Source organism: Entelurus aequoreus, linkage group LG02, assembly GCF_033978785.1.
Source record: "Entelurus aequoreus isolate RoL-2023_Sb linkage group LG02, RoL_Eaeq_v1.1, whole genome shotgun sequence".
NCBI classification, from domain to species: Eukaryota; Metazoa; Chordata; class Actinopteri; order Syngnathiformes; family Syngnathidae; genus Entelurus; species Entelurus aequoreus.
Window position 1 is genome coordinate 63,457,843 of NC_084732.1, and position 27,585 is coordinate 63,485,427.

Below are 27,585 nucleotides of genomic sequence, written 5' to 3' on the forward strand. Positions count from 1 at the left end.
CAACTTTTGGTATCTGATAAAAAAAGGCTTGCCCCTACCGGAAGTAGCGTGACGTAGTCAATTGAACATATACGCAAAGTTCCCTATTGTTTACAATGATGGCCGCATGAAGTGAGAGAGATTCGGACCGAGAAAGCGACGATTTCCCCATTAATTTGAGCGAGGATGAAATATTTTTAAATGAGGAAAGTGCAAGTGAAGGACTAGTGGGGAGTGGAAGATGCTGTGAGAGCCGGGGGTGACCTGATATTCAGCTGGAAATGAATACAACAGTAAATAAACAAGACATATATATACTCTATTAGCCACAACACAACCAGGCTTATATTTAATATGCCACAAATTAATCCCGCATAAAAACACCTAGGTGTTTGTTATGCTAGCTCCTAGCTACTAGCTCGAGCTAGTTATAGCTCGAGCGGGTAATATGGACGGGATCCTGTATATATAACCCGCCAATACAATTCAAACACCTGCACAACACACACACTCACTCAGCCCGAACAACCGTTCACCTAACCCAAGGTTCATAAAGCTTATATATTTAATCAAAGTTACGTACATGACACGCACGTACTGGCAAGCAATCAAATGTTTGGAAGCGCGCGGGTGGGACCTGATATTCAGCTGGGAATGACTACAACAGTAAATAAACACAAGACATATATATACTCTATTAGCCACAACACAACCAGGCTTATATTTAATATGCCACAAATTAATCCCGCATAAAAACACCTAGGTGTTTGTTATGCTAGCTCCTAGCTACTAGCTACTAGCTCGAGCTAGTTATAGCTCGAGCGGGTAATATGGACGGGATCCCGTATATATAACCCGCCAATACAATTCAAACACCTGCATAACACACACACTCACTCAGCCCAAACAACCGTTCACCTAACCCAAGGTTCATAAAGCTTATATATTTAATCAAAGTTACGTACATGACACGCACGTACGGGCAAGCAATCAAATGTTTGGAAGCGTGCGGGTGGGACCTGATATTCAGCTGGGAATGACTACAACAATAAATAAACACAAGACATATATATACTCTATTAGCCACAACACAACCAGGCTTATATTTAATATGCCACAAATTAATCCTAATGCTAGCTCCTAGCTCCTAGCTACTAGCTCGAGCTAGTTATAGCAAGCGATCAAATGTTTGGAAGCGCAGCTGTGTACTCACGTTATCGCAACTGTGTATCCAAATCAAAGTCCTCCTGGTAAGAGTCTCTGTTGTCCGAGTTCTTCCATCTTGACTGCATCTTTCGGGAATGTAAACAAAGAAGCGCCGGCTGTGTACGTGTTGTTGCTGACTTCCCTCGCAAAATAGACACTTCGCACCGACAACTTTCTTCTTTGCTTGCTCAGCTTCTTTCTCCATAATGCAATGAACAAATTGCAACAGATTCACCAACACAGATGTCCAGAATACTGTGGAATAATGAGATGAAAACAGAGCTATTTCGTATTGACTTCAATGGTGTCCGAATACTTCCGTTTCAATGATTGACGTCACGCGCATACGTCAACCCTCAGAGGCGTTTCGAACCGGAAGTTTAGCGGGAAATTTAAAATTGCACTTTATAAGTTAACCCGGCCGTATTGGCATGTGTTGCAATGTTAAGATTTCATCATTGATATATAAACTATCAGACTGCGTGGTCGGTAGTAGTGGCTTTCAGTAGGCCTTTAATGCGGTAAATTCACACTTGCAATTAGCTAATCACAAGTCCTCGGTTAAAGTCAGGCAGCAGTTAACGGTACATTTCTTTGACGTGACCAACAAGCAAATATTGCTGCCACCACAACGTCACCACAACTGGCAGCTGCTGCTACCACTACAGAAAAAAGAAAACAAATTTTCAGATTAAACAGTCTTGTAAACCAATTCAAATTCACTAGAGAATAACCGCAATGAAAAAGGGAGAGCAGTCCGGGGAGAACATGCAAACTCCACAGAGAAAGACCCCAAGCAGGGCTCGAACCCAGGACCTGCATATTGTGAGGCACAAGCACTGACCCCTGGCCCACTCAGCACTGTGGGCCAGTGGTTGGGTCGAGGGGGAGGAGTTGCAGCCCCGCTTTACCTTGTATCTCTTGCTTGGTATAAATGCTATAAACTATTTGTTTGCCTAACAGAATTGCTGTTGCGACATCCAGTGGACACATTTAGAACAGCAGTTTCTTTAATTTACAAATGCAGCTCAATTTTACACTTAGCAAACTCATCTCGCGGGCCGGATTGAACCTCTTCAGGCCCGCGGGCCGCATGTTTGGCTTAGAGGATCGGCTTAGAGGATCAAATCGTATAGTTCTAAATAAACTTATATTGTCCCTGAATTGTATCAGCAACATTAAATTAGAATTCTAATCAAATAATTTTTAAAACGAATCGTTACACCCCAAATGTAAGGTATATAAACAGTAGGAGTACAACGATTCGTTTACATTTTCGACAATAAAATTTGTCGACATAGTCGGGATGTCATCATTCGTGTTTTTCCGTATCAATATTGCCGGTGAAAACATGTAAAGTGTGGAAATACTTCCTCCTATTCTTGTTAAGAATATGAATGCCTTACTCATTTTGCAAATCAGATCTTGTTTTTATGACACTATATGATACGGGAGCATTTAAAGCGGGGGAATGTCGACATATGAAGAATGCGATCTCAACTCGGTAAGATTGTTAGCTTGTACCTGGTTAGCTAGCTAACAAGTTTGAGTTGTTTGAAAAATAACTATCATCTTAGCTAAAGTCTGCCAGCTACACTTTGTCTAAATCAATTAAAGTACTTTTTAAAGCAGCGTCAATTTGCAATACAATGAAGAAAGGCACAATAACAAACGTCAATTACACGTGAGCACACACGCACACAAACACGCACACTAAACATTAGGCACAAATGCGCCTGTATCATAAGATTAAACCTACAATCTATTAGATAGCTACCATATTTTCCGTACTGTAAGGCGCACTTAAAATCTTTTTTTTTTCTCAAAACTCGACAGTGCACCTTATAACCTGGTGCGCCTAATGTACGTAATATTTCTGGTTTTGATGATAGCGCAAAAACATACCGGTGTAGTGAGTTTACATTATTCACCCAAGGAACTTTCATTATTAGAGAGTTCCGGTCGGACGGTTTTTCACGGGACACATTTGTTGTTGTTTCCAGATTGATTGATTGAAACTTTTATTAGTAGATTGCACAGTACAATTGACCACTAAATGGTAACACCCAAATAAGTTTTTCAACTTGTTTAAGTCGGGGTCCACGTTAATCAATTCATGGTAGAATGAGGAGCTGCCGCTCAGTTATGGATTTAAGTAAAGTCTGAATGTCATTAAAACAGTTAGGTCCGAAGGTGAGCCACGTAAATAAGACCGCCCCCAAAACGGCGCATCCGGAAGCGACGGTCAGAATGAAGATTATCTGTAAAACATAATCTATGCAACATTTTGACCAAAGAACCACCATTACATGTTGTAGACTACAAGGAAGTGTTTTCAATTTAGAAAAAAATAATAATAATATGACTCCTTTAATGCACCTTATAATCCAGTGCGCCTTATATATGAAAAAAGATCGAAAATAGACCATTCATCGGCAGTGCGCCTTATAATCCGGTGCGCCCTATGGCCCGGAAAATACGGTAAATTAAACATTGATAAAATTATATGCATTGAGTCAATTCGAGTTCTAAGAATTCTAGGAGTTAATCCATCCATCCATCCATCTTCTTCCGCTTATCCGAGGTCGGGTCGCGGGGGCAGCAGCCTAAGCAGGGAAGCCCAGACTTCCCTCTCCCCAGCCACTTCGTCCAGCTCCTCCCGGGGGATCCCGAGGCGTTCCCAGGCCAGCCGGGAGAGATAGTCTTCCACACGTGTCCTGGGTCTTCCCCGTGGCCTCCTACCAGTCGGACATGCCTGAAACACCTCCTGCCCGAACCACCTCATCTGGCTCCTCTCGATGTGGAGGAGCAGCGGCTTTACTTTGAGCTCCGTCCGGATGACAGAGCTTCTCACCCTATCTCTAAGGGAGAGCCCCGCCACCCGGCGGAGGAAACTCATTTCGGCCGCTTGTACCCGTGATCTTGTCCTTTCGGTCATGACCCAAAGCTCATGAGTATAGGTGAGGATGTAAATGTAAAAAATTCTAGGAGTTAATCAATAATCGATAAAATATATTTTTAAACACATCCTCACTAAATGCTTGTTTGTTTTTTTAGCAAATTAGTTTTGTTGTTTTATTGTTTGTTGTTATTGCTGGTATTTTAAATGTTCCTTCTTTTACATTAAAAATATGCTTGTTTTATTTTGCACTTTGCACTTGTCCTTACTTTTAAATAGACAAAAGTGTAAGTTATTTAAATTTGTGTAACAGCCTAATGAGCAGCGTGGTTACAGTATAAATAAATATTTATGAACAAATAAGTCATCTTTGTTGTTAGTAAGCACGTGCCTAAAAATATCTCAAGATGAATTTAAAAGTTGATGGCTAAATGATGAACAAAGCGTCTGTTTGTGTCATTCTCACCATTTCTGGGTTTAAATTGGACGTCAAAGTGGACCAACTTGTCGGAATACGTTCTTAGCCTTCTTCTGTCCAGGTGAGAGGCATGATTCATGATCAACAATAAAACTTCCAGGGAGCAAGGAAGTGAGGAAACAGCAGACCACTCGATGATTGTAAACATAGGGACACACGGTAGTAGTCACGTCACCGCTATAAATAGTTTGTCTGCGTTAGCACTTATAATAACAATATCACTAATACTTGGTTAATATGCAATACAAATTAAAATGGACTATTGTTAGCGGTTTTTGGATGGTTATTTCTTGGGTTTTATGGGCGGAATAGAGGACCTCCCATTGGCTCTGCTGTAAGCTGACTTTAATTTATGTTTATTTACGAGTTAGAATGCACAAACTCATCCGTCGTCATAATGATTGTGAATGATAAGCAAAATGTTTTAAAAAGTGCAGTCCCCCTTTAACAAAGAATACATTGGAGGCTAACTTGGTAGCTTGCTGGCTTGTATGCGCTTGTTTCCTGAGACCCTTATTTTGTTTCCGCAGGTAGGATGGAGCAGTATTTTTATTGCGAAGACAGAAACTGTAATGTCGGCCTTTACACTTTTGACGGCAGGTGTTTGGAAAGACAGTTTGAGTTGAAATATAAAGTGTTTCTCGCGTTCCTGACGGTCGTTTTTATTCTTCACACTATGCTCACACCAGCCAGCGGCCATCTCACAAAATTCTCGGTTGCCGTGTATGTCAATCAAGTGACGAAATTGAGATGTCATAGTGAAGATTGATAATAGGTCATTTTTAGGTCTATCTTTTTAATGCCTGGCAATCGACCGACAACCCCTCCGTGATCGACTGGTAGTTTACGATTGACCTATTGGTGACCCCTTGTTATAAATGAAATATCTGTTTGGGGTTGGTCAAATGCAATATGCATTGCCAAACACTATTTTTATATTCCATTGGAGGATTTAATTTATGACTGTTTTTTAACAAAAGTGTTTGACTTCTGCTTTTTTGTATGTGTCTGCAGGAAACTGACATTGCTCCTGCTTGTAACCATGTAAGTACATACATTAACTCATTTATCTTTACCTTGCAAAAGTATTTAACTGAATAAATGCATAAGCGTCACTGTTGCAATGTATTTTTTAATTGATACACACTTACCATCCACTAGGTACACCTTTTTGGGCCTCACATCGATAATTACGAAAACGTTAAATGATTCTGATACAAATCATTGATGAGGCCAGATTGATTACTCATTGTGTGCTGGAGGTGTGTTAGGGTGAACAAATCAAGGACTCCTACATCGTAGAAGATCCTAAACTTCCCCTGATTTCACTGGAGCTTACTGGGCAAACAAACATGGCGTCAATTTTTTCGTGAACTTTTCTTCTTCAGAAGAAGACATTCCACGTGCTGCCCGCACCAAATGCCCTGCAAATATTCCGCAAGGAAGGGAAAAAAACACCGGCTTCAACGCGACATGATTGCCACACTCCTGCACACACTAATAGATGTAAATAAGGACATAAGCTTAGGACTACCCTAAAGAGAAATGGGTTCCACCAAAAAAACATGATTAATCAGAATCAGAAATCAGAAATACTTTATTAATCCCTGAAGGGAAATTACAATTTTCAGCACAATCCCATTCAAGATCAGACAAACATTACAGGGAGACAGAACAGGATCGCTGATGGGTCTGCCAACTTCCGGCGTCCCTTACGAAAAAGGTGAGAAACAGGTAAACAATGGGAAGGGGGGGGAGGGGTCCAGACTGAGGCCAAGGGAAAAAACAACTCATAGCCATTGCACACAAGAGGGAAATATCAAACATCAAAGAACACAAAGGACATTAAAGACATTAAAAGAGCAGAGCTGATGCAACCAGACACTTCTACATACAGCTATGAATAAGAAGTACAAGAAATACATACACTGTGGTGGCCTCTGCGGTGTTCCACACCATCGTCTGCTGGGGTGGGGGGGAGCATGGCCAGAGACAGGAGCAGACCCAACAAAGCAACCAAGAGAGCCGACTCCACCCTCGGCCGCCCACCAACTCTCGGCCAGTGTCTAGTCCGCATGGATGAGCGAGGATGCGTTTTAAGGAGACTGAGATGTCCGATACCTGCTCATTCAGCCAAGACACTGTGAAGCTTGTCCGTCCCGGCGCTCAATGCCAGCTTCGCAGCCCTGTCTCTTCACCTGCATCTCCTCCAGTCTCTCCAAACGGACTCTGGTGTGGCAGACATAACACATGAAAATAAAAGGGAAACACAAAAGGATGACACAAGAGCACAGAGCTCCTGCCACCAGCAGCCACTACAGCTGCGCCATCTTGGAAAAAAAGTTATTTTGTTCTAATGTTCTTCTGTTTGCTAGGGCCTCTGTCAGTCATGGCTTCTGAGATTCATTTTTACTTTTCTACTTTATTCTCCATTATTCCCTCCTTCTTCTTTTCATCAGCTTCTTTGGAACTATAAACTTAATCTGACCACGGACCCAAAGTTTGAGTCAGTGGCTGTAGAGGTTTGCAAGAGCACCATCACTGAGGTGAGTGTCCCCCACACAGTCACCACACAGTGTTATATTCTGTAAAATATTTATGGCGCCAAAATGTGTGAAAAGGTGTTATTGGAGCTCTGCAAGAAAACAATTGCGCCACTTCATGGATGTCAAAAATGCTGCCTGGGGGGTCATTTGCAGGCCATTTTTTTGTGGCATGTGTCAATTCAACAACATTAATGGGTAAACAAAAGAACAAAAATGCATACTGTAATGTAAGTTTATGCTAATAAGTCAAAGGTTTTTGTAAAAATACATACAGATATAACTTCTGAGCAAGTTTTATTGGTTATGGCCCTTTTTATAAATGGAAAAAGGTCTAAATACCCCCAAGTATCTTTACAACATTTTGTGGAAAATGTTTTTGATACCGCTGCTCAGTATAGTTAACATGGACACCAATTCTTTGTGTTTCTTCTCTCTGACAAACTACTGTGTTTTAACAAATTTCCTTGACTAATTGACTAACTCATACACCTGTGAATATTATTATTCATCCAGATCATTATATTTTCAGGACATTAGATCCATCGTTAAGTTTGTCTTAGAAAACATGTTGCCTCTCATCAATCTCATAAATGAGATAGGGCAGCTCTACTTTGACTCTAGTCTGACTTCAGCATGAACTAAGTTCATGCTCCATCCTAGAAAGACTACACCTGTCATTGAGCATGAACCTAAGCATGAATTGATAGGACTAGAGAGGACAACCCTAGTCTGACTATCTAGAAATGTCAAGACAATTCTCTTCAACCTGAACAGGGATTAAGTAATCTATGGGGACAATTGTCAGTGCATTGAATCGATCCCATCTGGACTGCTCAGGTTGTCTAAGAAGACATTGTGTCTCTTATCGATAGGGCAACCCTCGTCTGACTATCTCATCCTTTCAGTTAATACTTAAGTTCATGCTCAACGACTAGATAGCAGAGCTCTAGTCAGACTAAGGTCAAAGTCATCAGTTCATTAACAACTCTAGTCAGACTAGGACAACCCGAGTGAGACTAGACCTGTCCTATCTATGAGAGGTTAAAGGTCTTCTTTGACAACCCAAACAGTCCGGATGGGATCAATTCAATACACTGAGAATTGTGCCCATGTTTTACAGTACTTCACTGCTGTTCAGGGTGAAGTGAATTGGCTTAAAACAGTTATTTAATATGCTGTTGTTTTCTTCACTGAATGATGTAATATTTACGAAAGTATGCAGTTTGTCTTGAGGGAAACGTTCAGTACTTTCCAAACTTAGTCTTTCTTTCACTTTTCTCCTCATGTTTAATATCTAAAGCTGAAGGAGTGCAATGAAGAGGAGCGTGGGAGGGGCTATCTTGTGTCGTGTCTTGTAGATCACCGTGGCAACATCAGCGAGTACCAGTGCAACCAGTACATCACCAAGATGACCAGTATTATTTTTAGTGACTACAGACTGATATGTGGATTCATGGACAAATGCAAAGAAGACATCAATAACCTACGCTGTGGCAGCATCAATATAGGACACAAGGTGACCTGTACAGAAGATCTTAAAGCCGAGCTTTGGTGTTGATTTGAATGCTATTATTGAGTCTTGTTTCCTGTTGTTGCAACTTCAGGACATCCACTCGCAGGGGGAAGTAATTGCTTGCCTGGAAAAGGCACTTGTTGGGGAGGCGGAGCAACAAAAGGGAGTTCATCCAATCAAAGAGGAGTGTCAAAGAGCCATTCTGCGGGTGGCAGAGCTGTCATCAGATGACTTTCACCTCGATCGACATCTCTACTTCTCCTGCCGAGATGACCGCGAGAGATTCTGCCAGAATGTAAGAAGTGTTTCTTAACAATTGACAGTACCAATGAATATTCTAATTAATCCTAGGTTATTGTATTCTCAGGGCATTAAATAGAGCGCAACCAGACTTTTCAGGTTGTTTTAGAAGACCGGTTCACGGTCACAAACAGACTAGACTGTTCTAATTGAGCATAAACTGACAAAGCTTGCTCGGATGAGAGGTGAAACATCTTCTGAGACAATCTGAACAGATCAGTTGCGATGGATTTACCTTGAGAAAACAATCGACAGTTTATCACTGACAAATTAAAATGTTTAAACCCTGGTTATTTTAGATCCATAATCACTTGAAATTATGTCTAACTCAATTAGTTATCGGTCTATGTCAGCCAAAAACTACACTGATTTTAACAAATATCAACTCTATATCAGACCCTCCCAACAATTATCCATTTTGACTATTAAATACTTTTGTACGCTTCACTGCTCTCCAGTTGCGAGGTACAAGTCTGTTTTGTGCTCTCCAAAACCATAACAACCATGTTCAAAATTATTGTGTTCAGACTAATCTTTTTGTGTAAGAAAGGTGTCTTACCTGCTGACAACCTTAACATCCATGTTGCTACAATAAATCACAAGGAAAATCATATTTACCTTGTGTCTGCAAATATTTGTGGCATTTTTTCAGAATGATAAACGAGCAGTAGCTTTACCTTACAGTCACCACTAGCGTTAGCACAAACAAACAGTGTGAGGCTTCATCGGTGGTGCCTTCTCCTTCACTGTAATATAAGTCCGCTCTGGCATATTTTTCCAAAAAAGTCCTGTCTCATCACAATTAAAGACTTGCTGCAGTAAAAATACCCCTTCTCCGATAAAATCTTTGATGTGCTTGATGAACTCCTCCGCAGCAGCTTCGTCGGAGCTACCAACCCGGCGATACCGCACCACACCACACCACTGTGAATGCCCTGGTCCTCTTTTTAAATCACTCATTGCTCACTTTAAATTGTTCTTCTGTGCTGGTTCCAGCATGGTCACCTCTGGACATCAAGTCGCCATATAATTGGCGAGCCTTCTCACAAATGCTATCACCTGCTAGCTGCTTTTCATCTATCCACACGAGCAACAGTTCTTCAACCTGGTTTTGCACTTTTTCTCCATCTTTGCAAATATATTTGACCCCTTTGGCAAAGTCAGCAACCATATAAACATCCTTTTTGTTTACAATGGTTGCAATTGTGGACATGTTTCTTCCATATTTGCTGGCCAAATCAAAAATTGCGTGCGCCACTGCAGTACCCCTCCGTGGGAGCAGGAGCAGGAGTAGTCGTCGCCTTGGTCTCTGACGCCTTCTCTAGTGGGTGAGATGACGTCATCATTAGGCAGCGGCGTAATGTCAACAGCGCGGGTCTCCCTCTGGCTCACAGCCCAGTCGGAAAATTGTTTGGCACAAACATGAATGGAATTACCAAACCTCAGAGGGGAAGACTGGGCTGCTTTTGGCGTGCTGCTGTCCGGAGGAGGAGTCTTCGGGAGCGACGCGTCCTGACGGCGATGCGAAGACTCCTTGCTGTCCGATGCAAAAGAAAGAGAAGCTGGCTTCTTTCTGTCACGATCGGGGCGCATGATGATGCGGGTATTGTTCTCCCAAGATGCAAAGGACAAATCCGGACAGGACTTGCAGGTAACAACTTGATTTAATAATAAAACAACACAAAACAGGTACAAAAACAGAAAACAAACCGACAGAATAAAGTGCCGATCGCACCGGAAGCTAAGGCTAACACTTAGCACAGACTGTGACAACTAGCAGGGGCTAAGAGACAAGAACAAACTTACGTGGCAGTCGCGTGATGCAAATACAAAGAAGCCAGACCGACTCACTGGCAAGGCAGGCTTAAATAATGTCAGTGATGACTAACAGGTGCGCGTCCGGAAACACACGCGGCAGGTGAAAACAATAAGCAGCCATGGCAACAAACTCAGGTGCACAAACAGGCACTCAAGGAGTCCAAAACTAACAGAAAACACAAATGCCTCGAAAACGTAAACAGAAATATGATACGGGCAGCGGATCATAACAGAAATGATCGTAAAACCGTACTTTGATAAACTCATGGATCTTTGATACTTCTCATTTTCTGGGAAATCAACCTAGCATGCTAATTGCAAGCTAGCTTAAATGCTAACAAGAATACAAGACACATTAGGTATTTCCCTATAACAAACGTCAACTTGTATAAACAAATTGCTGTCTGATTAACTAAACTATTCAGTTGTGGACATTGAACCTACAGGTGTGCTCTCTTAGGACAGAGCCTTCCAGAAAAACATGAAGATTCATAAAAGATCTGTCTACAACAGGAAATGAACCCGCGCAACGACACATAAACTGGATGTGCAAATCTGATTTTCTCATTAAGATCCAAATACCACAAACAAACAGCGTGTGCAAACAATCAGATTGCAGTTTTGCCAATTCCTCAGTAAGGAAAGTAGCTATTGGCTGTCCTAAAAGTCGCTAGAAGCGGCTAGATGACTTTGCCTCATTTCCTTAATTTGTTGCAATGGACGCTGAATGAGAGATACATAAGTGATTTAAAAAAAATTGCCAAGTATGATTAGCACAGCAAATTATAACTTTTTTGTGTTGATTCATATTTTTTTTATACATTGTGTTCTGCATTGTTAAATGTTAGATAAAAAGTTTAGTTTGATCAAAAGAATGGAGGGTTGTGATGTTCACTAACAAACCAAATCTAATTACTGGCTAATTAACATGAACGATGGAATTGGAACATTGCAGTGATTTATATTAGCTCGACATGACAGTGAAGAAATCTCGCTCTGTAAACCACGGCGGAAAAAAGTGGCATCTTTGCAAATGCGCATGACCTAGCTATAGCTAGATGTTAAACTTTTGTCACAGAGAGACACACACACACATACGAAGTGAGCAAGTGACTGACGCTGTGTACATTAGGCAAACAAATTCACTGTGTCACCGTAAAGAAACATTTACATTTAAAATTCCAGTCGAAATTGACGGCTCAGAACTTGGGAATTCCACTGTCACTGCTTATTAAGGACAGTGACTGCAGCGTGCTTTCTCCTCAGTCTCCATGATACACAAAAAATTCTCCAATAGCACCAGAAAAAGTCGCTAGATTTGTCGCTAGAAGCTGTTTACAAAAAGTCGCCAGATTTAGTGTCAAAGTCGCCAAGTTGGCAACATTGTAATATTGCCTATACTCAGTGACGGGCCGTGTGTTTCCCATCTAGGTCTTCAGTGACGTCCGACTTTAATTATTACTTCTCAAAATACCATAATTTATGTCACCACATGACCATTGTTGGAGAAATACTATACAGAAACACATTTACTGCGCATTGAACCACATTTACAGTCTACAAAACGGGTTATTTTCTGGCACATTTAAAAATCAATAAAACCGCATTAGCAACTAAAACATATGTTATGTGGTACTGTCAAAATTAAAATTGCAAAAAACATATTAAACGTGAAAAAATAAAGAAATAAAATATTTGAACTCACAATTTGTAGAATCCATTCGACGCTCGTTGTGTGGCGGGCATTTCCCCATTTCATCGCCGGGACAGTTGAGCTAGCTTCCGGGGTTGGCCGACATCATTTAAATATCCTTCTTGAAAATGGCCTTACAAATATATGTGTTGTCTTGTCTAATCATAAAAGACGCAGACGAGGCGTGTTGGCTGAGTTCTTTAAAGTTTACTCCACAGCGTGCTCATCAAAAACTTCCAGCTGCCGGCATGGCTACATTCAACAACCTAAACGGGGCTACTGCGCATGCTCTTCACTACTGTGGCATGCTGGGTAATGCAGTTCTTATGTTACCTAGCTCATAACATCATTATATATATCTGCCTTAGGCCAACTAGAAGGCCTTACTGACAACAACTTGTGATCTGATTGGCTATCGAAACTGTCTTTCAAATATTTGTGTCCATTGCAGATTGACAGTGCTTAGACACCTGCATTATTGATTCTGAAGGCCTCTGGCAGATTTGGTACATCATGGCAACATAAGCTATCTGAATTCTAATTGGATAAAAACTCTATAACCTAAAAACAACAGCGCTGGAAGGAGCATAATATGACAAGAAGAGAATATGAATACTTTTAGATATTTAGGGAAAGCTAATTAAAAATTACTTTTATATTTAATTATGATCATGATTTCTGGTTATGTTAGGTCAGCAGAGAAGGCCTTGCTGGCCCTGACGGCACACCACTGCCTGTTCTGTTAGCGGGTGTGTTGCGTGTGATCTATTAACACTGCGTGTGCAATTGAAGAGCGGTGCAGACCACCTTATTTAAATAGGTTTTTGTATGTACTATATGGGGCTTTCACTACGAAGACAGTCCATCATTTAATGCACATCATGTTATCATGCTCCTACCTGTCCGACTCCTATGTTTTAAATATGCAGCAGACATGTACCACTGTTTATGGGCAATTTAGAAGCACTCCTTCGGTGTTTCTAAATTGAAACCCCTGCGGTCATGCGAGAGTCTGTGGCATCGACTGCAAATGTGAAGAAGACTATGCAAGAAAATGCATTATTCATGAAGTTTTTTTCACAAGCGAGATATGTTAATAATATAGATTCTATAAAACTTATGTAATTAAAAAAAACGCCTGCAGACACAGAAACACATCAGTTGAATTTGTTTTAATCAGTCCCCTAAGTCAATCAGCCAGCAGCTGTAAAATTATACAATGATATTGCTGAATAGACAATACGTATGATATTTTTATTTTTGACAGTCCATATATGTTGATAAACACACGTAGGATGGAGCTGCTGCACAATTGCGTCCTTTCTCACAACCGTGTGTGTGACTGTGTCAGTTTGCATGTATTTTTCAGACATGCTAAATAAAGATGCAAAATAGCCTTCCCAGTTGAATTTTATTTTTGATAAATCAAACTGTGTGCAGAATAATTTGCATCTTCTCCTCCCAGTATTTTGGGCGTTCTGATGATCAGCATATACAGTATTCTGCCTATTCATGAAGACAGAGATGCTGAATGGATTGCGCTCCTTATCCTGCTCACAAAAGACATACAATTTTCTTTGCACAAGTTTAGTGGATAATATTTGCGTGTGCTTTTAAGTTTGCACATGTTTTAGTACACTACATGCAATCATTTAGTAGAGCAGGCCCTAAAAGACAGTACAACCTTTTAAAAATTAAAACCAAAGAGGTTTTAAAACACTTGAATAAAATTTACATGGCTCTTAGGACGCCAGAACAATATTTGATGTTTCTTCTGACAATGAAAATATATTGTGTATTGTATATTGGGTGTCTGTTTATTTTCTTTATTTAACAATTTATTTTGTGTATAGTTACGTTTTGAGCACATTCAACAATATCGTATTATAAAATCCCTAAAACGGTCAAATAAATACATAATGTCATTAGTATTAAGATAATAATAAATAATAACACACTAACATGTGTCTGCAATCACAATAAAAGCAAGACTACTGCAGTATAATAGATAAATCAATGAGCAACCAAATAAACCAAAAATGCATAAATAATGAGATATTGTTCCACAATTGAGCTACAAAGGCTTTGCAGCGTCATCTGTGACATATAACCAACATTATCAGTAATCAACATCACACTTTTCATATACTGTAAATACAATGTTTAAAACAATTGTGTACCATTGTACAGATACTGTATATTTATTTTGTGTGAAACATACTGAATGCATTATAAAATGATGGAATCACTCCAGGAGCAGTGTTTCCCAATTTTCATTGAGCGAAAACACATATTTTACATGAGAAAATGTCACTGCACACCACCAGCAAAAATGTCACAAAAAGTATACACAGTACATTGAAACACAGGTTACTTATGCACCTTGTGCCATTTGGTGGAAAAAACATTTAATTGTTCTGCCTTTCATTTTATGTCACTGTTATAAGTAGATGAACATCATTTGCTGGCAATGATTAATAATATTTAGACCAATTAAGTAACATTTTTTAATTTCCTGCAGCACTTCTGATGATCTCTTATGGCCCACTAATCTGCCTCAGCATAGTGGTTTGGAAGTACTGTTGTTTAGTCTGTCAAGGCAATAGCCCAGAAAGGCAACATATGATGTTTTATACTGTCCAAAATGATCATCCCACTTCCATTGTCTGTCCTCTAGATCCAAGCAGGAGAAGGGAAAGTCTATAAGTGTCTGTTCAACCACAAGTTTGAAGAGGCCATGTCAGAAAAGGTGCGCCCATCTCAACTCCCATTGCTCGTTCATTTTGGCCCATGGTTGTGCTTTGACATTCACAGAAAATATTTTTCTTTTTCCCTCTAAAGTGCAGAGACGCACTAACTACCCGCCAGAAGCTGATCTCTCAAGACTATAGGGTCAGTTACTCTCTTGCTAAAGCCTGTAAGCTGGACCTCAAGAAGCATCGCTGCAGCCTGGACAGCAACCTGCCACGAGCTCGCGAGGCCCGACTCTCATACCTGCTACTGTGTTTGGAGGCCGCCGTGCACAGAGGTGGGCTTTAACAACTCAGATTACCTCAATGACTGAGCTTAAAGGGTACCTGCACTTTTTATGGAATTTTGCCTATCGTTCACAATCATTATAAGAGACAACAAGACAAACATTTGATTTGATTTTTTTCGCTTTCTAACATAAAAATTGGCTCGTTCTTGGTGACTAGCAATGCAGCTAGTGGGAGAAATCAATTCTACCCCTAAATCACTTTAAAAATGCATTAAAAAACCGTCAACAATGCTTCCTTTATCTTCCGTAACTTGGATAATAACCAAGCTGTAGCGACATTGTTATTGTAAGAGCAAACACTGAGGAACTATTAAAGGCCTACTGAAACCCACTACTACCGACCACGCAGTCTGATAGTTTATATATCAATGATGAAATCTTAACATTATAACACATGCCAATACGGCCGGGTTAACTTATAAAGTGACATTTTAAATTTGCCGCTAAACTTCCGGTTCGAAACGCCTCTGAGGATGACGTATGCACGTGACGTAGACCGGCGAACACGGGTATGCCTTCCACATTGAAGCCAATACGAAAAAGCTCTGTTTTCATTTCATAATTCCACAGTATTCTGGACATCTGTGTTCGTGAATCTGTTTCAATCATGTTCATTGCATTATGGAGAAGGAAGCCGAGCAAGCAAAGAAGAAAGTTGTCGGTGCGAAATGGACGTATTTTTCGAACGTAGTCAGCCACAACAGTACACAGCCGGCGCTTCTTTGTTTACATTCCCGAAAGATGCAGTCAAGATGGAAAAACTCGGATAACAGAGACTCTAACCAGGAGGACTTTTGACTTGGATACACAGACGCCTGTAGAGAACTGGGACAACACAGACTCTTACCAGGATTACTTTGATTTGGATGACAAAGACGCAGACGTGCTACTGTGAGTATGCAGCTTTGGCTTTTTTTGCGTATGTACGTAACTTTTTTAAAATATATAAGCTTTATGAACCTTGGGTTAGGTGAACGGTCTTTTGGGCTGAGTGATTGTGTGTGTTGATCATGTGTTTGAATTGTATTGGCGTGTTCTATGGAGCTAGGAGCTAGCAGAGGAGCTAAGAGCTAGCATAACACGTACCGTACCGTACGTGCGCGTCACGTACGTAACTTTTTAAAAATATATAAGCTTTATGAACCTTGGGTTAGGTGAACGGTCTTTTGGGCTGAGTGATTGTGTGTGTTGATCAGGTGTTTGAATTGTATTGGCGTGTTCTATGGAGCTAGGAGCTAGCAGAGGAGCTAGGAGCTGGCATAACAAACACGCAGGTGTTATTATGCAGGATTAATTTGTGGCATATTAAATATAAGCCTGGTTGTGTTGTGGCTAATAGAGTATATATATGTCTTGTGTTTATTTACTGTTGTAGTCATTCCCAGCTGAATATCAGTTACCGTGAGTATGCAGCCTTGGCTGCTAAACATTCGATAACTTGACCGTATGTGCGCGTCACGTACGTAACTTTTTAAAAATATATAAGCTTTATGAACCTTGGGTTAGGTAAACGGTCTTTTGGGCTGAGTGATTGTGTGTGTTGATCAGGTGTTTGAATTGTATTGGCGTGTTCTATGGAGCTAGGAGCTAGCAGAGGAGCTAGGAGCTAGCATAACAAACACTGTACTGGCTTCATGAAACCTTTTCACTTTCCAGTTAGTTAAACACCCCCACACAAGAAGTCGCAGACGTCAGGATGAGTTGGACCCGTTTTTATATGGCAGGTGTGAAACTATAACAAACAGATACAGTATAGGTGCATCAGTATACACAAATAATGCAGCAATTGTTAATTAAAGCTTAGCATAAATCATATACTGTCTCATTACGTTGATATGAGCCAAAATAATGCATTCAAAATAAGACTTGTAAATAGTTCCTTAAACATTAAATGAACTACTTAAATGTACTACTTTCTAACATATATTCCATCTAAACATCATTTTTTATTGCAATACTCACAGGGAATGCTTTTATGAACTCTAACACAGCTGCAGAACAGAACAACATGCCGTCTCCGTGGTCTGAATCACATTACATCATCATCTCTGCGCAGCATGGCCAGGACACTCACTTCCTGATTCTCTTAAAGAGCCAGTGCACACAATACCAATGGCAGAGCCAGAACACTCCCCGTCTGGCATCCTATGGATACCACAAATAAACAAACTTAAACATCACCGGATAACAGAAAAACCAATTCTGATATGGGTCTAAAATAAGTCTTGACAGTCCCTTGGTTAGCGACTCTAACCTCAACCTTTCTCACGGTTCCATCGACACTGGGAACTGTCTTTGCAATGACGCCCATTGGCCACTCATTTCTTCTTGTTTGTTCGTCCTTAAGGAGTACTACATCCCCTTCTTTAATGTCAGTCCTTTTGTGGTGCCATTTCTGACGAGATTGGAGGCTGCTGAGATACTCCTTTTGCCACCTGCTCCAGAAGTTGTCTGCGAGGAACTGAACACGCTTCCAGTGGCTCTTCAGCATCTCCTTCTGGTCGATGTTGTCACAGATTGGAGGAACAGCATGCGTTTTTTGTGTGAGCAGCATAGCAGGGCTTAGAATGAAAGGATGTTCTGGGTCTGATGAGACTGGTATTAGCGGGCGGGCATTCATTATGGCCGTGACTTCTGCAAGAAATGTAGTCAGTATTTCATGGGTAAGTTGGGCACGACCAGCTTGCAGCAACATGTTGTCCAGAATGCGCCTCGCCAGGCCGATCATACGTTCCCATACTCCACCCATATGGGATGAATGGGGTGGGTTGAATACCCATGTACACTTGTGTTCCTGTAAATATTGTTGCACTTTGTTCTCGTCTGGCACTGACGTTGTGATCTCTTTGTGAGCACCAATAAAATTAGTGCCACAGTCGGAGCGCAGCTGTTTAGCAGGACCTCTCAGCGCAAAAAAGCGCCTCAGTGCATTGATAAAACTTGATGAGCTCATCTCCTCCACAACTTCAATGTGAACAGCCCTTGTGCACAAGCAGGTAAAGAGTACTGCCCACCGTTTGCTGTTAGCCTGTCCTCCTCTTGTACGCCTTGTGAATACTTCCCATGGGCCAAAAATGTCCAAGCCCACATAAGAAAAGGGGGGCTCTAGCCGAAGTCGGTCTACTGGCAGGTCACTCATTATTTGCTCCTCAAACTTTCCTCTCAGTTTCTTGCATGTAACACACTTGTTTATAACTTTGCCAATGCACCTTTTTGCACCTACAATCCACAGGCCACTTTCTCTGACCGCCCCTTCGGTAAAGTGTCTCCCTTGGTGGTTAACCTTTTCATGGTGATGTCGCACAAGGAGGGTGGTTATGTAGTTGGTGCCTGGTAATATAATTGGATTCATTTCTTTTGCTTCTAAGCCTGAGCGAATAATGCGACCACCGACTCTCAATAGGCTGTCATTTCCAATGATGGGGTTAAGCTTTATGAGCGGGCTGTATTTGGAAAGATTTTGTTTTGCTGAAATGCATTTGATCTCATCTGCATACGTTTCTTGCTGAACATTTTTCATCATAATGTTCTCAGCTTGCTCTAACAGTTCACATGTAATGGCTGTTTTACAGATATGCCAACCATTACAGTCTTTGTTTGTTTTGGAAGAGGAGAAGCATTGTGCTACGTGAATCAGGTTTGCTACAGTTCTTTTCAGTGATTTCCATGAGGAAAAGCGTTCCCAGCGTTTTGTGTCTAACACGGTTTTTGTAGTGTTTGTGCAGAGGGTTCTTACCTCTGGGCGCACCTCTGCATCACTGTCTGGCTCCAGTAGCTCATACAGATGTTGCTCTGGCTGGATGTCTGAAGAGCACTGTAGGAAGGCCGGCCCTGTGAACCATGACGTTTTCTGCAACTCTGAAGCTGGGACAGCGCGTGAGCCGTGGTCAGCAGGATTTTGATCCGTTGCGACGAAGTGCCATTGCTCAGGTGTTGTTGACTCTCTGATGCGTCGAACACGGTTGTTTACATAGACGTAGAAGCGCCTTGACTGGTTGTTGATATAGCCCAGGACCACCTTGCTATCTGTGTAGAAGCCAATTTTGTCTATTTGATGGTCAATCTCATCGCTTATCACTTCTGCCATTTCCACAGCCATAACTGCGGCACAGAGTTCAAGCCTGGGGACTGTAAGCTCCGGCTGGGGGGTGAGTCGTGCCTTACCCAGAACAAAGCCAACTTCTGTTGTGCCATCAGCAGCGGTAACTTTAATATAAGCAACTGCACATATTGCTTTCATAGATGCGTCCGAAAAGATGCATAGTTCTACACATTTGGCTTGAGAAAGTGGGATGTTAGAGTATGTGCGCGGCATTTGGAGGTTACTGAGGCATTGTAGGGACTGCTGCCATTCTACCCATTTCCCTCTCATGTCCTCGGGCAGGGCTGAATCCCACTCTGTAGTGTGCAGCGAAAGTTCTCTCAAAAGGAGTCGTCCTTGGATGATGACTGGAGACAGAAACCCTAGCGGGTCAAATACACTGTTTACTGTTGAAAGGACCCCTCTGCGTGTGTAGGGTTTATCTGTATGGGGGATGTGAAAGGTGAAATAGTCTGACATTATGTTCCATTTTATGCCAAGGCTTCGCTGATCAGGAAGGTCGTCCTTGAACAGGTCCAAATCCTGGAGATCTTTGGCACGGTCCTCCACTGGAAAAGCATCCATCACCTCAACTTTGTTGGAGGCTATTTTGAGGAGCCGGAGATTTGAGGCTGCTAGCATTTCTTGTGTTCTTTTGACAAGATTGATGGCGCCTTGCTCAGTGGGAACAGACTTTAAGGCATCATCCACATAAAAGTCTCTTTCAACAAACTGACGCACATCTGCCCCGTATTTTTCCTCTCCTTGTTGTGCAGCTCTTCTTAGCCCATAGGTTGCTACTGCAGGGGAGGGGCTATTGCCAAAAACATGGACGCACATTCTGTAGTCCACTATGTCATTTTTGGGGTTGTTGTCTTTGTGCCACACAAATCTTAAAACATCTCTACAGTCCTCTCTTACTAGAAAGCAGTAAAACATCTGCTGAATGTCTGCGGTTATTGCAACTTTATGCTTCCTAAACCTCACCAGTACACCCAATAGACTGTTGTTTAGGTTAGGCCCTGAGAGTAACGCATCATTAAGTGACATACCTTCAAACTGTGCGCTGGAGTCAAATACCACTCTTATCTGCGATTTTTTCTGTGGATGGTAGACTCCGAAAAAGGGCAAATACCAATACTCTTTGTTTTTCTGTACTGGGGGTGCAAGCTCAGCATGTCCATTGTCCTTCATCTTTTGCATAAAGTCTGTGAGGTGGGACTGCATTTCTGGGTTTTTTATGAGTGTGCGTTGCAGTGACTTGAGGCGACTAACTGCATACTGGCGGTTGTTTGGTAGTATCTTCCTTGGCTCACGAAAAGGTAGTGGGGCCACCCAGCTCTTTGACTCATTTTGTGTGAACTCATTGTCCATAATTTTGAGGAATAACAGATCCTCCATCGAAGGTGCAAGCTTGTTGTCATTTTTAGTCTGACAGAAAACATCTCTTCCAAAGCTTACGTTGCTTGCATTTTCTTTCATTTTTGTGCTACTGAGAGCTAGCTGTCGATCTGGAAGATTAGTCTCTGATTTGATAGTGAAGTGATTTTCACAAGGAGGAAAATGAGTGGGCCTCCCATTTGCTAGAACGTGAGTCTTTAAACTGGTGACCTCTGAAGGCTTATGAGTGCTGCCCAAGCAAACTTCTCCCACTATCACCCAGCCTAGATCCAGCCTCTGTGCATATGGTGCATTGTGTGTTCCATTGATTTGACTGCGCACTTTATGGACTCTTAGAATGTCTCTTCCGAGTAATAGAAAAATCTCAGCACTGTCATCTAGAGGTGGTATTTTGTGTGCAATACGTTCGAGATGAGGATGACCTTGTGCAGCGGCTGGAGTGGGAATTTCCTCTCTTTTGTTTGGTATCATGTTACACTCGATCAACATTGGTAGCTGTATTGCAGTGGCGCCATCTATGGACTCTATGACGTAACCAGAGGCTCTGCGGCCAGCTGTGAGACCTACACCAGAACAGGTCTGCAGAGTGTATGGCGCTGCAAGGCTGTTAACTTTGAACATATCGAAAAACTCAGAGCGTGCCAAAGACAAGTTACTCTGGTCGTCCAACATGGCGTACATTCTTTTGCTCTTGCTGCGGTCATTAGCTGGGTAAACACTGACCAGGCATATTTTAGAACATGACTTTCCTAAAAAGCCCTCCCCACATACCTCAGTGCAACTTGCAACGACTGTTTCCTCCTGCCCATCTTCTTGCTCCCCGCCGTGATATGCTGGAGGTAAGGAAGACCTGAGAGGAAGGGAAGGTGAGTCTGGATGCAAGGCAGAAGGGTGCCTATCAGAGTCACATTCAGAACATTTAACTGCTGCTTCACAGTTACGAGCCACATGTCTGGTAGATGCACAGCACTTGTAACATATATTATGTTGCTTTAACAGTCTCTTCCTTTCTTGTAGAGGTTTTTCCTTAAAACTTCTACAATGCTGTAGTGCATGAGGTCTGTTATGTACAGGGCACCATTTGTCTGGTTCATTAGTGGGTGTGGCTGTTACGCTTGTTTTATGCACTGAAACTGTTCTGCGGTTGTTACTGTAATTTTCTCCAAATCTGTCCTTTTTTTTCCGCTGATGAATGATGGCTGGATATGGAAGCTTGGGTCGTTGCGTGCCTTTGCTTGTGTCTGAATAAACTGCAGAAAGAAGGTAAAAGGAGGAAAAATTACTTTATATTCCTGTTTGTAGCGCGAGCCTTCCATCATCCATCTGTCCTGTAGTCCATACGGCAATTTTTCCACGATTGGAGCGATGCCTCTTGCCGTATCAAGATAGGACAGTCCATGTAAATATCCTTCTTGCATTGCTGAATTGATTTCCAACAGTAAATCGCTTAGCTCTCTTAGTTTTAGGTGATCTTTTGGCCCTATTTTGGGGAACTGGTCAAGTTTTGCAAAAAGAGCGCCCTCTATGGCCTCTGGCGAACCATAGGTCTCTTCTAGCCTGTCCCAGATGAGTTGTAATGCAGCTGGTGATTTATTTATATTCACTGCTCTGATACGACGTGCATGTTTAACTGACTCTGGGCCCAGTGATTTAATCAGGAGGTCAATTTCTTCCCCAGCTTTAAGATCAAGACTCTCGGTAGCGTTAGTGAATGATGATTTCCAAGCTAAATAATTTTCTGGTTTGTCATCAAACTTTGTGAGCTCAGACGTTAACAACTGACTCCTTACTAGATATTTAGCAAGTTCATTAGTGTCATTAGAATGATATTGAGCGGGTGAGTAATACCGGTTGCGGACAGTAGAGGGCGTTGTATACATAGGAATATTATGGGCACTGTTTTCTGGGGGTCTTTGGGGCTGATAGTCTTTTGAGACTGTGGGTACAGATTCCTGTTGCCTATCTGATTCCTTAATTTTTACTTTGTTCATCCCTTCATCTAGTTTAATGTCCTTTGTGTGTATTTCACGTGGCTCTTTATCACTGGGCTCAATGCTGGGCTCACTGTGTTTTCTTATGTATTCAGCTGTCCGCTCATGGGCGCTTTGGAGTGAGGGCAGATGAATATAATGTTCCACTGTCGTTTCCAATCTTGCAGCAGCGTCCTCCATCACTGCTGCTTCAGCGGCGGCAGCTTGTGCTTCACCTTCTTTCTCGAGTGCATGGAGTGTTGCTTCCAATCTAGCTTTTTCCAGTTTAATTTCTATTTCTTTCTTTGCAAATGCAGCTCTGGCCTGGGCAGCTTCTGCTTTTGCACGTGCTGTGGCAGCTGCTAACGTTAGACTTGCGACAGACGATCTGCTTCCGGACGATCTGCTTGCCCGGGAAACCGTAGATTCAGCGTTCTCCATTGTTCGTGTTGATGGACTCACTATGCCTTTACGCTGACTTAACAACGTCTGTCGTGCTGGTCTGAAAACAGCGTATGACAGTGCAGCCTGGGGTTCAGCAGTTCATCGAAAGGTGTCCCTTTTCACTGTACTGGCTTCATGAAACCTTTTCACTTTCCAGTTAGTTAAACACCCCCACACAAGAAGTCGCAGACGTCAGGATGAGTTGGACCCGTTTTTATATGGCAGGTGTGAAACTATAACAAACAGATACAGTATAGGTGCATCAGTATACACAAATAATGCAGCAATTGTTAATTAAAGCTTAGCATAAATCATATACTGTCTCATTACGTTGATATGAGCCAAAATAATGCATTCAAAATAAGACTTGTAAATAGTTCCTTAAACATTAAATGAACTACTTAAATGTACTACTTTCTAACATATATTCCATCTAAACATCATTTTTTATTGCAATACTCACAGGGAATGCTTTTATGAACTCTAACACAGCTGCAGAACAGAACAACATGCCGTCTCCGTGGTCTGAATCACATTACATCATCATCTCTGCGCAGCATGGCCAGGACACTCACTTCCTGATTCTCTTAAAGAGCCAGTGCACACAATACCAATGGCAGAGCCAGAACAAACACGCAGGTGTTTTTATGCAGGATTAATTTGTGGCATATTAAATATAAGCCTTGTTGTGTTGTGGCTAATAGAGTATATATATGTCTTGTGTTTATTTACTGTTGTAGTCATTCCCAGCTGAATATCAGGTCACCCCCGGCTCTCACAGCATCTTCCCTATCTGAATAGCTTCAACTCCCCACTAGTCCTTCACTTGCACTTTACTCATCCACAAATCTTTCATCCTCGCTCAAATTAATGGGGAAATTGTCGCTTTCTCGGTCCGAATCTCTCTCACTTCATGCGGCCATCATTGTAAACAATAGGGAACTTTGCGTATATGTTCAACTGACTACGTCACGCTACTTCCGGTAGGTGCAAGCCTTTTTTTTATCAGATACCAAAAGTTGCAATCTTTATCGTCGTTGTTCTATACTAAATCCTTTCAGCAAAAATATGGCAATATCGCGAAATGATCAAGTATGACACATAGAATAGATCTGCTATCCCCGTTTAAATTTAAAAAATTCATTTCAGTAGGCCTTTAAACTATCGTACTAACACATGGGCGTGCTACTGTGTTAGCCGTAGAAGCTAACTACGGCAAGACATAAGATAGCTTCTACAACAACACGAAACGCGTTTGAGTTTGTAATGCACAACACTGTGATAAGACACCAATCTGTACTGACTGAAAAACATGAAGAATCATATTACAGTATCTGTAAAGTATTAGCACACATTTCATGTTTCGTTTGTACACAGCTAACCAGACAGCCTATGTACTGTAGTTGTAACAACAGGCATGACGTGCTGCGTGTATCATGATCAATATAAAGTGTGACTTACTTTATGGACAGTTGTCTGTTTGGTCCAGCTGGCCAGGGACGTTTTTTCGGTTAATTATGGGGACGCACATGTCGAAATAGCTTGGCTTCAAGTTCAAGTTCCATATTTTGCAGTTTCGATTCACTTTCACCTCACTCTATCGGCTTCCGTCTGCTCCAACGTCTCACTTTTCCTTCGTGCTGGCTTCTAGAAGCAGTAGTTCATCTTCCATAAATTCAGATTAAAAAAAGATAAGGTTGTGAATCCTTATAGTCTGCCATGATTAGAACACACGCAAGCGTTTTGTATCCGGAAGTAGGAACACACATTGTCGGACGTGCGCTGCTATGGAAACGGGAATAAATGTGCCGAAGAATTAGTTCCGGCATTGATTAAAATGATCAAAATACAGTAAATATTGTACATATTACATATTATAATGACTGTGTCGGTTACTACATTATATATAGACTTGCAATGTGTATACAAAACGTTTGTGGAGGGTTTTGAAGTTGTTTTGAAGGGCTATGAAGGCTACAACGGTGACTCCCCTTAGCTGCATCTTCCAAGCGTCTTTTATCGTCTTTAAAATCCCCCCCAAAAAAGACGTGTGTTCTTGTCTCTCGTAATGATTGTGAATGATAGGCGAAATTCCAAAAAAAGTGCAGTTCCCCTTTAACTTCTTCCTCTGTCTTCAAATACAAACCCCGTTTCCATATGAGTTGGGAAATTGTGTTAGATGTAAATATAAACGGAATACAATGATTTGCAAATCCTTTTCAACCCATATTCAATTGAATACACTACAAAGACAAGATATTTGATGTTCAAATTCATAAACTTTATTTTTTTTTTGCAGATAATAATTAACTTAGATTTTCATGGCTGCAACACGTGCCAAAGTAGTTGGGAAAGGGCATGTTAACCACTGTGTTACATGGCCTTTCCTTTTAACAACACTCAGTAAACGTTTGGGAACTGAGGAGACACATTTTTTAAGCTTCTCAGGTGGAATTATTTCCCATTCTTGCTTGATGTACAGCTTAAGTTGTTCAACAGTCTGGGGGTCTCCGTTGTGGTATTTTAGGCTTCATAATGCGCCACACATTTTCAATGGGAGACAGGTCTGGACTACAGGCAGGCCAGTCTAGTACCCGCACTCTTTTACTATGAAGCCACGTTGATGTAACACGTGGCTTGGCATTGTCTTGCTGAAATAAGCAGGGGCGTCCATGGTAACGTTGCTTGGATGGCAACATATGTTGCTCCAAAACCTGTATGTACCTTTCAGCATTAATGGCGCCTTCACAGATGTGTAAGTTACCCATGTCTTGGGCACTAATACACCCCCATACCATCACAGATGCTGGCTTTTCAACTTTGCGCCTATAACAATCCGGATGGTTCTTTTCCTCTTTGGTCCGGAGGACACGACGTCCACAGTTTCCAAAAACAATTTGAAATGTGGACTCGTCAGACCACAGAACACTTTTCCACTTTGTATCAGTACATCTTAGATGAGCAAAGCCGACGGCGTTTCTGGGTGTTGTTGATAAACGGTTTTCGCCTTGTATAGGAGAGTTTTAACTTGCACTTACAGATGTAGCGACCAACTGTAGTTACTGACAGTGGGTTTCTGAAGTGTTCCTGAGCCCATGTGGTGATATCCTTTACACACTGATGTCGCTTGTTGATGCAGTACAGCCTGAGGGATCGAAGGTCACGGGCTTAGCTGCTTACATGCAGTGATTTCTCCAGATTCTCTGAACCCTTTGATAATATTACGGACCGTAGATGGTGAAATCCCTAAATTCCTTGCAATAGCTGGTTGAGAAAGGTTTTTCTTAAACTGTTCAACAATTTGCTCACGCATTTGTTGACAAAGAGGTGACCCTCGCCCCATCCTTGTTTGTGAATGACTGAACATTTCATGGAATCTACTTTTATACCCAATCATGGCACCCACCTGTTCCCAATTTGCCTGTTCACCTGTGGGATATTCCAAATAAGTGTTTGATGAGCATTCCTCAACTTTATCAGTATTTATTGCCACCTTTCCCAACTTCTTTGTCACGTGTTGCTGGCATCAAATTCTAAAGTTAATGATTATTTGCAACAAAAAAAAAAGTTTCTCAGTTTGAACATCAAATATGTTGTCTTTGTAGCATATTCAACTGAATGTGGGTTGAAAATGATTTGCAAATCATTGTATTCCGTTTATATTTACATCTAACACAATTTCCCAACTTATATGGAAACGGGGTTTGTACTATAAATCCTTCCATCATGGAGTGTGTATGACAGACCTGGGCATTCTGCGGCCCGCGGGCCACATCCACCCTTTGTACGTCCCTGTCCGGCCCGCGTGAGGCCAATCATAAATTACAAAATACATTTAAAAAAGTATCTATCTCGAGTGTGCAATACAACGGTGCTGCTTTTGTTTTGAAAAGCGTTATTTGTATTACTTCCGTGTGGACGTATGCTCGTGCGCGATTGTGAGTGAATGTGAACAGCGACAATCACAAATTACAAAATACATTTAAAAAAACATCTATGTCGTGCGTGCAATACAACTGTGCTGCTTTTATTTTGAAAAGTGTTATTTATGGGCGTATGTTCGTGTGTAACCTGTGAGTGGAGGTGCACAGCGACAAGTGATGCACGGTTATCCCCGAGACGCTAAAAAAAGAAAAGTTGATGACGAATGGCGTGTTTTCAACAAAACATGGACTGCCAAGTATTTCTTTACACAAATTAAAGGTAAAGTCGTGTGC

General features: G+C 41.5%; 2 protein-coding genes across 3 annotated transcripts in view; one reads left to right on the plus strand and one right to left on the minus strand.

The window, feature by feature from the left end:
* LOC133637641 (Golgi apparatus protein 1-like) overlaps positions 1–27,585 on the plus strand; it is a 102,382-nt gene that overhangs the window by 10,050 nt on the left and 64,747 nt on the right. Inside the window, exons 2-7 of the mRNA XM_062030505.1 lie at positions 5,577–5,606; positions 7,022–7,108; positions 8,409–8,624; positions 8,713–8,916; positions 15,110–15,181; positions 15,274–15,460. Coding sequence (XP_061886489.1) covers positions 5,577–5,606; positions 7,022–7,108; positions 8,409–8,624; positions 8,713–8,916; positions 15,110–15,181; positions 15,274–15,460 — 796 coding nt within the window. The remainder of the gene's footprint in view (positions 1–5,576; positions 5,607–7,021; positions 7,109–8,408; positions 8,625–8,712; positions 8,917–15,109; positions 15,182–15,273; positions 15,461–27,585) is intronic.
* LOC133637538 (uncharacterized) lies at positions 17,317–22,376 on the minus strand. 2 transcript variants are annotated; one of them, XM_062030495.1, is made up of 2 exons: positions 22,238–22,376; positions 17,317–21,826 (listed from the first exon to the last, which is right to left on the minus strand). In XM_062030495.1, exon 2 carries the CDS (start codon positions 21,633–21,635, stop codon positions 17,643–17,645), a length of 3,993 nt encoding a protein of 1,330 aa, XP_061886479.1. In that variant the 5' UTR covers positions 21,636–21,826; positions 22,238–22,376; the 3' UTR covers positions 17,317–17,642. The 2 variants fall into 2 exon arrangements, with proteins under 2 accessions (XP_061886479.1, XP_061886480.1); XM_062030496.1 differs by having other exon boundaries at positions 17,317–21,804; positions 22,238–22,367.